Source organism: Dasypus novemcinctus, chromosome X (assembly GCF_030445035.2).
Source record: "Dasypus novemcinctus isolate mDasNov1 chromosome X, mDasNov1.1.hap2, whole genome shotgun sequence".
Taxonomy (NCBI): Eukaryota; Metazoa; Chordata; class Mammalia; order Cingulata; family Dasypodidae; genus Dasypus; species Dasypus novemcinctus.
The window spans coordinates 56,367,255-56,382,266 of NC_080704.1; the positions used below are offsets into that span (position 1 = coordinate 56,367,255).

Below are 15,012 nucleotides of genomic sequence, written 5' to 3' on the forward strand. Positions count from 1 at the left end.
AGGTCTCCACCAACAGTGAAAACGGCACCGCGCGCGGGGGCGGGCCCGGCAGTGCTGAGAAGGCTGCTTATTGGTCAGGGGCCACCTTCCCCGTCTCCCCAGGACGCTCCACTCTGGGAGGTGGGGAAGCCCGTGAAGGGAAACGCCTCTGCTAGATATTCTGGAGCCGCCCGAGCCAGCCTAAGGAAGGCAGAGAACCTGTAGGAGAGGCCGCGGTGACCGCGCTGCTAGGTGAGTGCTCTGCGCCCAGTCCCCCATTCCATCCCCGAACTCTCAGCAGTGAAAGGTCGGCCTGCGGCACGCCCGCGCCCCGCCCGCCCTGCTTCTCCCTGTTCCTCACCTCTTTCTTTTGCGTGTTGTCAGCCTGAGCCATTACCGCGGAGCCGGCCTGGCTTTACAAACTCTGGCCCTGAGGTCATGGTTCTGATTATCTGTCTCCCTCCAGTTGGGCAGGACTACAGGAAGGGTATAGCTTTCCATTGAACGGTGCAAGACTGTGACCCCTGTAATGGGTCCAAGCCTGGTCCCTTTGTTTCCCCCATCAGACTGTGACCTCTGAGAGCTGGGACCAGGCCTGGGTCATATGAATCCCCCATCAGACTTCGACCCCTGAGGGCAGGAACCAAGTGGTTCCTGTATCTACTGCATCATAATAATGGGTCCCGGAGAACTGGAGCAAATTTTCAGTCCTTCTGTGGCCTTGTATTTCAGTCAAGTTTTTAAAATAGCACACAATTAGATTATCTTTAATCCAGCCTTTTAGTCCATCTAGTAACTGGTAAATTTAGTCCATTTGCATTTAATGTGATTAATGGATTTGATTTTACTATTTCATTCTGTGCTTTCTCTTTGCCAGGTTTGTCTGTACCTTTTTTCTCCTCTCTTCTTAACCAGGCACAGCCGTCAGCCTACAAAGATATGAACACCATCGCCAGCCCCTTGCACCCTTACTGGCCTCAGCACATGAGGCTAGACAATTTTGTGCCTAATGACCTCTCCACCTGTCATCTCCTGGCTGGCCTCTTCTCCGTCTCGGGGGTCATAGTCGTGACCACATGGCTGCTGTCAGGTCGAGCTGCAGTCGTCCCACTGGGGACTTGGCGTCGACTGTCCCTGTGCTGGTTTGCAGTGTGCGGTTTCATTCACCTGGTGATCGAGGGGTGGTTCATCCTTTACCACGAGAATCTCCTTGGAGACCAAGCCTTTTTATCCCAACTCTGTGAGTCCTGACTTCTTTCATGAGCTGTGGGAAGGGGGTTTCTGTGCAAAGATTGGCTTGGATATCTACCTACCCACCAACTCTTCTTCCGTTCCTTAGTTTACTTATTATTTATTTTGGAGGTACCAGGGATTGAACCCAGGACCTCATACATGGGAAGTAGGAACTCAACCGCTTGAGCTACATCCGCTCCCCTCCTTTATTTTCTAAAATGTATTTAACTGTTTTTGTTGTCATCATGCCACAGGGGTAAAAAAAAAAAATCCACTTTAAGATGTTGTATTAGTCAGCCAAAGGGGTGCTGATGCGAAATACCAGAAATGGGTTGGTTTTTATAAAGGGTATTTATTTGGGGTAGGAGCTTACAGATACCAGACTATAAAGCATAAGTTACTTCCCTCACCAAAGTCTGTTTGGAGCAACATGGCTGACGACATCCGTGAGGGTTCAGGCTTCCTGGGTTCTTTACGTTCCTGGGGATTCCTTTCCTCTGGGTTCAAGGTTCCTTCCTTCCTGGGGCTGGCTTCTCTTTCCTCTGTGAGCTTACTTCCCAGCTCTTCAGCATCAAACTCCAACATCAAAACTCCAACATCAGAAAACCCCCAACTCTGTCCTTGGCCATGCCTTTTATCTGTGAGTCCCCGCCAACCAAGGGGTAGGGACTCAATGCCCTAATCATAACTCAGTCATGCCCAGGTACAGATCAGATTACAAACATAATCCAATATCTATTTTTGGAATTCATAACCATGTCAAACTGCTGCAGATGTATACCATGAAAATCTGCCTTCTATCCACCTTATTTCCCCAAACACACAAATAAACACTGCTGATAATCACTTATGCTTCCTTCCAGAATTATGTACCCGTAAATTACACACAAAGCCTTCAGATTGCTCAGCTGTAAAAGGAAGGTAATAATAATACCCAAATATACATAAGGCAGTTAGAACTGGGCTTGGCACACAATAGATGTCTTATGTTTACTGCCACTTCTACTACTACTACTATTATTGTTATCGTTACTGTTTTTATTTCCGCCTTTTTAACACAAGTGGTAGCAGGCTATATACACTTCGGAACTTTACTTTTTTTTTACAGTGTATCCTGGAGATCACTCCTTGTCATTCATAAAAAACCTTTAAAGCATAGATGTTTCAGAATGATTTGATTTGTCCAGTATTGATGGGCATTTCCCCCAAATCTTTTGCTGGTATAAACAATACTCCTTTTCGGCATTATGAATAAAGCAGCTGGGACAATTCTTACAGAAGTTGTGTGTGGGCATAGGCTTTCATTTCTCTTGGGGAATTATGTAGGAGGGGAACGACTGGGTTGTTGGTTATGTGTGGTTAACTTTATAAGAAGCTACCAAACTGTTTTCCAAAATGGTTATACCATTTTACATTCCCACCAGCAGTATAAGAGGGTTCTGGTTCCTCCACATTCTTGACACTTGCTATGGTCAGATGTTCCTTAAATTTTAATTATCCTAGTGGATGTGAGTGGTAGCTCCTTGGGGTTGTTTTTTTTTTTTTTTTTTAAGATTTATTTATTTATCCCCCGCCCCACCCCCCCACCCCCCCCGTTGTCTGCTTTCTGTGTCCATTTGCTGTGTGTTCTTCTATGTCTGCTTGTATTCTCATTAGGCAGCTCCAGGAACCAATCCTGGAACCTTCTGGAGTGGGAGAGAGGCGATCATTCTCTTGTACCACCTCAGCTCCCTGATCTGCTGCGTCTCTTGTCTCTCCTCTGTATCTCTCTCTTTTTTTAAAAGATTTATTTATTTTTATTTATTTCTCTCCCCTCCCCCCCACCCCTGTTGTCTGTTGCCTGCGTCCACCTGCTGCATCCACCCTGTCCGCCCCTGCCACCGCCAGCAGCACAGGAATCCGTGTTTCTTTTTGCTGCGTCATCTTGTTGTGTCAGCTCTCCCCACGGGGCGCACCCCTGCTCATGGGGCTCCCCTACGCAGGGGACACCCCTATGCGGGGGACACCCCCACGTGGCAAGGCACTCCCCGTGAACATCAGCACCGCGTACCGGCCAGCTCCACACAGGTCAAGGAGGCCTGGGGCTTGAACCGTGGACCTCCCACGTGGTAGACAGACGCCCTAACCACTGGGCCAAGTCTGCCACCTGTATCTCTTTTTGTTGTGTCATCTTGCTCCTCCAGCTGTCTGCGTGGGTCAGCACTCCTGCACGGGGCAGCACTCTTGTGTGGGGCAGTACTCTGTGCGGGCCAGCACTCCACATGGGCCAGCTTGCCTTCAGTAGGTCCAGGGCATCAAACCCCGGACTTTCTATATGGTAGACAGGAGCCCAATTGCTTGAGCTACATCTGCTCCCTCCTCAAGGTTTTAATTTGCTTTTTCTTGGTGCCTAAGGGAAGTTTGAGCACATTTCATATGTTTATTGGCCATTTGGAAATCCTCTTGTGAAGAACCTTTTCATATTTCCTTCCTATCTTTATTTACATTAGGTAGTCTGTCTTTTTCTTATTGATTTCTCTGCTCACTCTTGCAGTCATCTATGTAATTCATCATTCATCTGTTCAACTGTGTACTCAATTTCGCTCTTTTTTTAAAGATTTATTTTATTTATTTATTAATCCCCACTCTCTTGTTGTTTACACTTGCTGTGTCTTTTCATCTTCCTTGTTTTTTAGGAGGTGCCAGGAACCAAATCTGGGACCTTGGATGTGGGAGGAGGTACCTAATTGTTTGAGCCACCTCCACTCCCTGCTTTGTTGTATCTCATTGTTTTTCCTCCCTGTATCTCTTGCTTCATCATCTTGCTGAGTCAGCTTGCCATGCCTGCCTGTCAGGTCAGTTCACTGTCTTCTTTAGGAGGCACTGGGAACCTTTGCTCCCTGCTTTGTTGTGTCTTTCATTATATTTCTTCTTCTTATATCTCTTGTTGTGTCAGCTTGCCACATCTGCCCCTCATGCCAGCTTGCTGTCTTCTTTAGGAGGCATCGGGCTCCGAACCAGAGACCTCCCATGTGGTAAGCGGGAGCCCAGTCTCCTGAGCCACATCTGCTTCCCACACTTTCACTCTTGATCTCACTCTTTCTCTGTGCTTCCTTTTATTTTTTTTAAGATTTTATTTTATTTATTTCTCTCCCCTTCCCCTCCCTCACCCCGTTGTCTGTTCTCTCTGTCCCTTTGCTGTATGTTCTTTTTTTTGTCTGCTTCTGTTGTTGTCGGCAGCATGGGAATCTGTGTATTCTGTGGTTCCTTCATGCCATCTTTTCATTCCACAAATATTTATTAAGTACCAAACAATCGCAGCAACACTTAGTGTTCTATACTGGGTTCACATACTTATCTTGTTTTCTATAGAAACAAAATAATTGTGGGGAAGTGGATGTAGCTCAGGCAACTGAGCTCCCGCCTACCACATGGGAGGTTCAGGTTTGGTTCCCAGTGCCTCCTAAAGAAGACGGGCTAGTGCAGTAAGCTGACGCAACAAGATGATGCAACCAAGAGATACAGCGAGGAAACATAATGAGAGACACAATGAAGCAGGGGGTGGAGGTGGTTCAGGCGATTAGGTGCCTTCCTCCCAGATGGGAGGTCCCAGGTTTGGTTCCCAGTGCTTCCTAAAAAGAGAAGACCAGCACACAACAAACAGACACAGCATATGCAAACAACGAGGAGGTGGGGAGGAATAAATAAATAAGTCTTTAAAGAAAACATAATTGGATTTTGTATTAATTTGTAGAATTCAAATAGCTACCCCATTTTGCAGATGAAGAAACTGAGGCAGGGAGAGGTAATGAAGGCTTCCTTCTTACAAGGGCCTCCAGCTCTCACAATTTTAAGTTCTTTTTTCTGCTTTTATTCTTCATGTATCTCTCTTGTTCTCTGTAGGGAAAGAGTATGCCAAGGGAGACAGCCGATACATCATGTAAGTGTTTGCTTTTCTTGGTGGAGATTTGGGGTGGTAGTGAGTCCTGGAGCACTAATGGGGGTACCCTGTGGGCAGAACATACACAGCCGATACATCATGTAAGTGTTTGCTTTTCTTGGTGGAGATTTGGGGTGGTAGTGAGTCCTGGAGCACTAATGGGGGTACCCTGTGGGCAGAACATACTGATGTCAAGCATCCACTATCCTTTCTCCTGCAGGGGTGACAACTTCATGATATGCATGGAGTCTGTCACAGTTTTGATGTGGGGACCACTCAGCCTGTGGGTGGTGATCGCCTTTCTCCGTCAACAACCCCACCGCTTTGTCCTACAGCTCGTGATCTCTGTGGGTGAGGAGGGGGCCTACAACTGGGCATGGGAGGGTTGATGGGGGAGACACAGACACAGGGAAGCCCTGTGGGTAGGATCTCTCAATTGTGCCCATTCAGGATTGAATCACACTGGGTCACAAACCCCCTGAAGTTCTGTGACAGTTTCTTCCACTCTCTGAGCCTGCACCCTCAAGCAGGGAAGGTTCATTCATCCAACTCCATCACAGAGTCTCCTATGAAGGTTACATGAGGTTGTCTATGGTGATAGGAAGCCCCTGGCTCCTCCAGGTTCAGAAGTCTGAGCTCCTTTCATCTGAGATTCAGTCCTCTTATGTTCTTAAATCATTCACTTTCCCTAGTTTTGGAAATATGAGTTCTCTGTAGTTCTGGAATCCTGAGCTCTCTCAAATTCAGCAATTTTGAGCTGCCCTAAATCCTGGAGATATGAGCTCTCTTAAGGTCAGAAATGTTCAGCTTTCTGACTTCTGGAATTTTCTGCTCTATGATTTCAGAATATTTAGTTCTCTGAATTCAGGAATCCCGAGCTCTGAGACCTTGAATGATAATTGAGGAAAATGCCTTAGAACGGAGAGGGTAGAATAGTTCCTACTTCCTTACAGGGTATTCTCCTCCTCTTTCGCACAGGCCAGATCTACGGGGATGTACTCTACTTCCTGACAGAGCAACGCGATGGATTCCAGCATGGGGAGCTGGGCCACCCGCTCCACTTCTGGTTCTACTTTGTTTTCTTGAATGCAATTTGGCTGGTGCTGCCCGGAGTGCTTGTGCTTGATTCTGTGAAGCAGCTCACTCATGCCCAGAGCACACTGGATGCCAAGGCCACAAAAGCCAAAAGCAAGCGGAACTAATGGCTCGGCTTTGAACACTGGCTGATGTGGAACTCACTGCCTGCTAGAAGAGTCAAATCCCGCTCCCCCAGGCTGATGGGTGGGAATGAAAAGAGCCAGAGACAGGATGGGGGGAGGGGGAGGAATGTGCAGTAATTATGTGGAGCCAGTGGCAGGAGCCACTGGGACAAGGAGAGAAGAGAACCTGGTGAGTGGTAGTGAGTGGTGGCAGTCTTTAAAATCAGGAAATAAAAGATCTTGACTCTAGCTCTGAGAGATCTTTATTAACCCCAGAGATGCCCCATGGCTGAGCCCACAGACCCCTCCATCATTCATTCGATGGACCATCCATCTCTCGGCCCACATGTCCCTGTCATCATCACATAGACCTCTCATTTATGACCTCACAAACCCGTATCACTCACCACACAAACCTCCATCCGCACATACACCCCAGCACTCATCCCACAGATGCCCCATCATTAAGCTAAAAGGCCCCAGACCACTCATCTCACAGACTCCCCAGCACTCACCCCACACACAGCTCAACACATACCTCCCCGATACCCCTCACTCATTCCACAGACCCCACATTATTCACCCACACACAACCCACATCGCTCATCTCACAATCCTCCATCAACCTCATAGACCTTATAACTTGTGCAACAGATACCGTAATTCACTGCACATAATCCCAGTCATATACCCCATAGATCCCCATCAATCATACCACAGATGGCCCATCATTCACCCCACAGACCCTCTTATCCCCCTATAGGCTCCCCAGTCATCGATTTCACAGATTGTCCATCACTCACCAGACCCCCCAATATTCACCCTTGAACTCGCCCCATCACTCATCCTACAGATCTCGCATCAATCACCTTACACAGTCCCTATCACCCCACTAATGCCCCATCACTCACCCCTCTTACTCCCCAGTATTCACCCCACAGACCTATCACCTGACAAAACCCGTCACTCCACGGATTCCCCTACCCCTCACCCTACAGAACCCCTATCACTCACCCTAGTCACTTCCCAGCTCACCTCAAAGACCTTCCATCACATACCCGAGACTAATCACTCCCCAACAGGCCACCCATCACTCACTCCTCATAACTGTCACTTATTTCACAGTCCTCCCTCATTCACCCCGTAGACCCCATCTCTCACCCGACAGCTGCCATAATTCACCCCAGACTGCCCATCACTCAGCCCACAGACCCCACTGCATGCTCCACAGATCCCCCAGTACTCCTCTCCCAGAACCCTCATCACTCACCCTACAGACCTCACATACCTTACCCACAGACTCCCCATCACTCAAGCCAGAGGAACCCCAGTACTCACCCCACAGACCCCATCATTCATCCCAATCAACCCCCAAAATTCATTCGCCTCAAAGACTCACCCCAGAGATCCCAATGATTTCCCCCACACACATACCTCCATCGCTTACTCCACAGCCCCTCCACCACTCACCCTACAGCAGGGGTTCTTAACCTTTTTTTTCCACAGAACCCTTGGTCAGTGAGGTGGAAACCACAGACCCCTTACTAAGTCCGCATTATGCTATGTATTATTTAACAAATATATCACACCCATACCAACACGTCCCCACAAGAATAATGTTTTCAATTCAAACTCACGGACCCCTGATTAAGAATCCCTGCCTATAGTCTCCCTTATCATTCACCCACAGACCCCCTATCACTCACCCCACAATCTCCCTATCATTCACCTAGGCTACAAGATGAATTTTGAGGAGATAGCAAAGAATGAAAAATAAAACTGTGGATACCAGTAGACTGGCTTCAGGTGAACTGTGTTGAGCAGGATGTCAGTTCAAACTCTGGCTCTGATTGTGCTAATGGTGTACCTTTTGATAAATGTCTTACCATGAGGCCAAGGCCCTGCATGACCTCGCCCCACTTACTTTTCCACCATTATATCCCGTGATTCACCCCTTCATTTACTCTGCTTATGGCGTGCTGGCCTCCTTGCTCTAGGGACAACCCCACCTTCCAGCCATTGCAATGGTTACTCTCTCTGCCACTTACTATCTTTTGACTTTGAGCATGTTTCTTAAACTCTCTGGCCTTCTGTGTTCTCATCTGCAAAATGCTAATAATAATAGTACCTCCCTTATAGGGTTGTTATGAGGATTAAATGAATTAATATATGTGGCCTATACACTTGGTATTTGTGGAATGGAAGAATGAATAGACAAATGAAAGAGAAAGCTCTCCCCAGGACCTCCTTTTGGATTTCTTCCATATCTTTCCATCCAAGGCTCACTCTCCACAACCAAGACAGAGGCATCTGACCACAACACACCCCTGTCTAAAATCTGTGCCCACCATTACCATACCCAGGAAATTAAACGTGGATACAATATCATCTAATGTATGGTTCATAGTCAAATACTTGGAACTGTGTTTTAATTTATCTGTGTCCCACCAGGCACAGGACAGAAGACTGGGGAAACAGAAATGAGAAGAGAGGAAGTGGCTGGTAGTTCAAGAGTATAAACAAATGACTATGGGTGTAGAATGAGTGAATGAATAAATATAACTACCATTATCATAACAAGCATAGTTATTTAGATAACTTTATAACTAAGATATACAATACCAAACCTCTATTGTTTTCTTACATTATATAATTATAACATATACTACTAGATTATATGCTATAATATTATAATCTAATATAATTATTACAACTAACATTTTTTGAGCGTCCACTATGTGGCCATACACCATTCCAGGCATTTTACGTGAATTACCCTACTTAATCCTCACAACAACCCTAGGTACATGATTTCTACTTTATAGTTAAAGACATTAAGTCTCAATGGCTGTGCCAGGGTTTGGATCTAGGATACCTTGCTCCTAGTGAGGGAGTGTACTGTGAGAGATGGGCCCTGGGGCCCTGGGTACTCACTGTACTCACCCGGCTGGATTTCTACACGCAACAGCAGTTAAGGTTCGGAGACTTGGCAAAAGACAGCAAGCTCCAGACTAAGGGCTTGCTCCTTCCACCCTATAATCCTTTAAATGAGAAGCTCTCAAACCCCTTGTATCCATCAGAAAATCCAACAGAAGCATAGTTGTGTTTTTTTTAATTTATCGAAGTATATCACTCATACATAAACATACATAAGCAATAAGTGTATAATAAAAGTTGTGAATTTACAAAATAAACATATATAACATCATACAGGACTCTCACAACTCACTCTACCACTAATAACTTGCATTGTTGTTAAACCTTTTTAACTAATGATTAAAGAGCATTGTCAAAATATTACTACTAAACAAATTATTTTCCCCCAACCAATTCTATTATCATCTTTATATCATTTATATATGAACATACATAAACAATTAAGTGTACAGTAAAAGTTGTGAACTTAGAAAGCAAACATGCATAACATCATACAAGGGTCCCATACATCAACCCTCCACCAACACATTGCATTGTTGTGAGACATTTGTTACAAATTATGAAAGAATATTGTCAAAATCTTACTACGAATCATAATCCTTATCTTACATTTGGTGTGATTTTCCCCCAACCCACCCTATTATTACTTTTTAAATATATTTTTTATGACAGAAGTTGTAAACTTATAAAACAATCATGCACATGTGCAGAATTTCCAAACAACACCCCTCCATCAACACACCACAATGTGGTGTGTCATTTGCTACAAATAAAATAATATCATCTGATTGTTACCATGTCCATAGTGTACATTTGGCTCACATTTTCCATCCTGCCTCAGAATCAACACAGTATATCTTTTGCATAGATGCAAGAATATTATATTATTACTACTAACCACATCCATAGGTCACTCCAGCTATATTTTTCCCATGCTTCTCCACATTCCCAACACCCTGAAGTAGTGATATACATTTGCTCTAGCTAACAAAGGACACTCTTACATCTGTACCATCAACCACAATTCTCATCCACCACTTGGTTTACTATACTATCCAGTTCCTAGATTATTCTCTAGCATTCTGTCAATTGGCATTTACATAACTAGACTACCATTTTCATTCACATCCCCATTTATAAACTGGCTGTTACTCACTGTGTATTACCACCCACTCTATACATTTCCACACTTTTACAGTAAAGCTAATGAAAACTTCTACATACATTAAACATCAGTAGTCCACTCAGTCCTCCTCTTATCTCTTTTAAGAATCCACCACCTATCCCCAGGTCTTGAAAATATTTTCCAATAATTTCTTCTAGAAGTTTTATGGTTCTTGCTTTTATTGTTAGGGTTTTGATCCATTTTGAGTTAATTTTTGGGTAAGGTGTGAGATAAGGGTCCTTTTTTCTTCTTTCAGCTATGGATATCCAATTCTTTCAGCACCATTTGTTGAATGGATTGTTCTGCCCGAGCTGTGTGAGTTGACAGGCTAGTTAAAAATGACTTGACCATACCTGTGAGGGTCTGTTTCTGAACCATAAATTTGGTTCCATTGGTATATGTGTCTGTCTTTAGGCCAGTACCATGCTGTTTTTACCACTATAGGTAGGTATTATGATTAAAAGTCTGGAGATGAGGGTTCACTTTTCCTTTTTATGATGTTTCTGGCTATTCGGGACTCCTTACCCTTCCAAATAAATTTAATGATCGTGTTTTCAAATTTTTCTTTAATGCTGGTGGAATTTTTTTTTATCAGGATTGCATTAGATCTGTATTTGTTTTTTTTAAAGATTTATTTTATTTATTTCTCTCCCCTGCCCACCCCAGTTGTCTGTTTTCTGTGTCCATTTTGCTGCGTGTTCTTTCTTTGTCCGCTTCTGTTGTTGTCAGTGGCATGGTAATCTGTGTTTTTTTTGTTGCGTCATCTTGCTGTGTCAGCTCTCCATGTGTGCAGCGCCATTCCTGGGCAGGCTGAACTTTCTTTCGCGCTGGGCGGCTCTCCTTACGGGGTGCACCCCTTGCGCGTGGGGCTCCCCTGCTTGGGGACACCCCTGCGTGCATCAGCACAGCGCATGGGCCAGCTCCACACGGGTCAAGGAGGCCCAGGGTTTGAACCGCAGACCTCCCATGTAGTAGGTGGACACCCTAACCACTGGGCCAAGTCTGCTTCCCTGTATATCAATTTGAGTAGAATTGACACCTTAATGATATTTAGTCTTCCAATCCATGAACATGGAATGTTCTTCCAGTTATTTAGGGCTTTTTTGATTTAACATTGAGTTGCAGTTCTCTGAATACAAGTGCTTTACATCAGTGGTTAAGTTTATTCCTGACTATTTGAGTTTTATCTGTCATATTTTTATTTTCACCACTCTTTTGATACTTTTAATTACTTTTATTGATATAATCTTCATTTCTAGACTCTCTTCCAGGCCCCTCTCTCCTGTCTTTCTTTTCAGGCTCTAGTACACCCTTTAGTATTTCCTGAAAATCTGGTCTCTTACTTAGAAATTCTCTGTTTATCTGTGAACATTCTAGTTTCACCCTCACTTTTGAAAGACAGTCTTGCTGGATATAAGATTTCTTGGCTGGAAGTTTTTCTCTTGTAGTGTCTTAAATATATCAGACCATTGTCTTCTTGTGTCCATGGTTTCTGGTGAGAAATCAGCACTTAATCTTATTGGATGGCCTTATATGTTATGCATTGCTTTTCTCTTGCTGCTCTCAGAATTCTCTTTGTCTTTGGCCTTTGACATTCTGATGAGTATATGTCTTGGAGTTGGTCTATTTGGATTTTTTCGGATGGGAGTAGGTTGCGCTTCTTGGACAGGGATATCTATGTCCTTCAATAGGGTTGGGAAATTTTCTACCATTATTTCTTCAAATATTCCTTCTGCCCCTTTTCCCTTCTCTTCTCCTTCTGGGACACCCATGACACATATGTTTGCATGCCTTTTGCTGTCATTTAGTTCCCTAAGACCTTGTTCAATTTTTTCCATTCTTTTCTTCATCTGTTCTTTTGTATGTTCACTTTCAGAGGCCATTTCTTCAAACTCACTAATTCTTTCTTCTGCCTCCTCAAATCTGCTATTATATGATTCCAATGTTTTTTTAAATTTCATTGATTGCACCTATCATTCCCATAAGATCTGCTATTTTTCTATGTATGCTTTCAAATTCTTCTTTGTGCTCATCCAATGTCTTCTTAATATCCTTAATCTCTTTAGCCACGTCATTGAATTTATTAAGGATATTTGTTTGAACATCTATGATTAGTTGTCTCAACTCCTTTATGTCGTCTGGAGGCTTATCTTATTCCTTTAATTGGGCCAGAGCTTCCTGTTTCTTGGTGTGGATCATAATTTTTTGTTGGTATCTTTGCATCTGGCTTACTGGAGTATTTTTCTCTGGGTGTAATTTTTTCTTTAGTTTAGTGCTTCCTGCCCTTTCTCCCTTGCTGGTTGTGTAGTAGGAGCCAAGCATGTAGTTGGTGCTGTGAGCTGTGGAGGTTCACGCTGCCCTTATTGCACCAGGGACCAATGAAGTTTCTTCCAACTCTCTCCTTTGCCATGGGTAGGGACAGAGTCATAGCTGTGTGGAATAATCCAAATGCAGACCTAGACTGTAGTTGCCTGGAGAGACTGATGAGGCTTCACATCCCTTTCTCCCCTACCTGGGGCAGGGACGGAGCTGCAGGTGTGAGCAGCAATCTATGCAGTGTGGGTCCAAGATGACTGCAGTTGCCCTGGTAGACTTCTGGTTTTCAGTCAATGGCAGCTAAAGTTACCTGCAGTTACCGGTATAGGCTGGTGCAGGGCTCCTCAGCCTCCTCCCTGCCAGAGGTGGGGCTGAAGCCTAGGCTAGGGCTGCAGGCTGATCTGCATGAAAGAAACTGGTTCCTGCTGACACTGAGAGTTTCAGTCAGCCAGGCTTCCCCTCAGGCTGGGGGCGAAGTTAAAAGGGCAGCCACTGGCCTCTTTCTAACTTGGGCTGGTTCCCACCCCAGCTGTTCCCAGGGTTATCTCTTAGCCAGCTAAGTCTACTAATTAGCAGCCGAAATCAGCAGCCAACCTTCTCCTCCTTCCCTGTTTCTGGGAAATGGAGTTTCCAATTCCAGCCACAGAAAAGCTCCTGTGGTAGCTCGTGCCACCACAGTAGGATAATCACTGGCCTCCGCAGCTTGGCTGGTAATTTCCCGGAGAGGCTGGCACGGGTTTCCGCAGCTTCCTCCCTGCTGGAGGTGGCACTGGGGTCTAGACTAGAGCTGCAATCTGGCCTGGATGGGAAGAAGCCGCTTCCCACCAGCACTGGGATTTTCGGTCTGCCCCCCTTCTGCTCCATCCGCACAGAGTTAAGATGGCAGCTCTTGGCCTCTTTCTGACTTGGACGGGCTCAAACCTTAGCTGTTCTCAGGATTATACTGTAACCCACTGAATTTACTCATCAGTAGCTGGAATTGGTGCCCAATCGTCTCTTCCTCCCCCATTTCTGGGAAGTGGAGCTTTCAATTCCAGCCGCGGAACAGCTCCCAAGGTGGCTTGTGCCTCCAGTGGAGGATGGGCACCGGCCTCCGCGGCTTGGAGCCTCTACTTATGAGTCTTCTCTGCAGATGGGCAGTCTTCTCTTTCTATTCCTTCAGGGTCATTGCAGGATGCTCTTCTGGTCTCCTGGAGCCCCCAAACAGGTGCTTCAGCTAGCTCCAGAGAGCTCTGGGTGTTTACTAACTGCCCTGTAGCAGGAGCTGACTCTAGGAGCTCCTTACTCCGTCGCCCTCTTGCTGGTTCAGCATAGGTGTTTTCTACTCCACGCACACGGGAGGAGAGACATGCCATTAACCCTCTTCTGACTTTCAAGGAAAATTCCCCATTTTCTTCCCAGAAAATAGAGATAACTATTTAACTATTAATACCAAGGCAACACATTATTTCAAAAGAAACCAAAATTGAATTGCAGGCTTTTCTTAAAAGTTAAATTTAAGAATAAAAGCATCCACAAAGCATGGCAATGTAGCTGAAGTCCAGGCATCTTACAAGATTCCTTTCTTAGAAAATAACATTTGTAAGGCCGGTCGGAATTTTGTTCAAGCCACACGGTGCTGTGCGATGAAATGGAGATAATGACTTTACGCATTTCTGTGATAGATACATAAGGCGTCCAAAATATGTTCATCCGATACGCAGGGAACACACACCATTTAGTAACAGGACCAACCTCAGCCTTGTGAGGATTAAATAAAATGAAGGCAAACTTTAAAAAGGTAGGACCTCCAGATAACATAAAAATGACTTCGTCAATTATTTAGTGAAATGATTTAATGAACTATAACATACGCGCAGAAACTACAAAAATCATAAATGAACAGCTCCATGAATTTTCACAGGGTGTAGCGGATCCATTTGAAGTGAGGGCCACAGGTATTTGAAGAAGATGACATCATTAATCAGCAGAGGTTCCAGGCGCCAGGGGCGGGGTCTGGGGCTTGATGTCATAGTCCGGTAGCTACCTTTTCCCACCCACTCCTCTAGCCCTAACTCGAATAGGTAGTCGCTTTAAGACTCAACTAGGTGAATCCGGAAGTAGACTGTCAAAGCAACCCAAGCTGAAGTGAGGCTAGCTTTCAGTGCCCAGTGCGCCGGACAACAGCACCCTAGGCGCATGCGCAGAAGCGACCTAACCCCTGAGTCAGGTGGGAGGGGCGGTGGGGGCAGGGTCGCACGGTGCCCACTGCGCTTGCGCCCAGG

At 45.2% G+C, this 15,012-nt stretch overlaps 1 protein-coding gene across 2 annotated transcripts; it reads left to right on the top strand.

Moving 5' to 3' along the window:
• Window positions 1-2: 2 nt before the first annotated feature.
• Window positions 3-6,579, top strand: EBP (EBP cholestenol delta-isomerase). Of its 2 annotated transcripts, none has more exons than XM_058292243.2 (5): window positions 3-231; window positions 895-1,219; window positions 5,095-5,131; window positions 5,352-5,482; window positions 6,110-6,579. In XM_058292243.2, the coding sequence occupies exons 2-5, from the start codon at window positions 919-921 to the stop codon at window positions 6,331-6,333; spliced, it is 693 nt and encodes a 230-aa protein (XP_058148226.1). In that variant the 5' UTR covers window positions 3-231; window positions 895-918; the 3' UTR covers window positions 6,334-6,579. The 2 variants fall into 2 exon arrangements, with proteins under 2 accessions (XP_058148226.1, XP_058148227.1); XM_058292244.2 differs by having other exon boundaries at window positions 105-231; window positions 857-1,219; window positions 6,110-6,467.
• The last annotated feature ends 8,433 nt before the right edge of the window (window positions 6,580-15,012 follow it).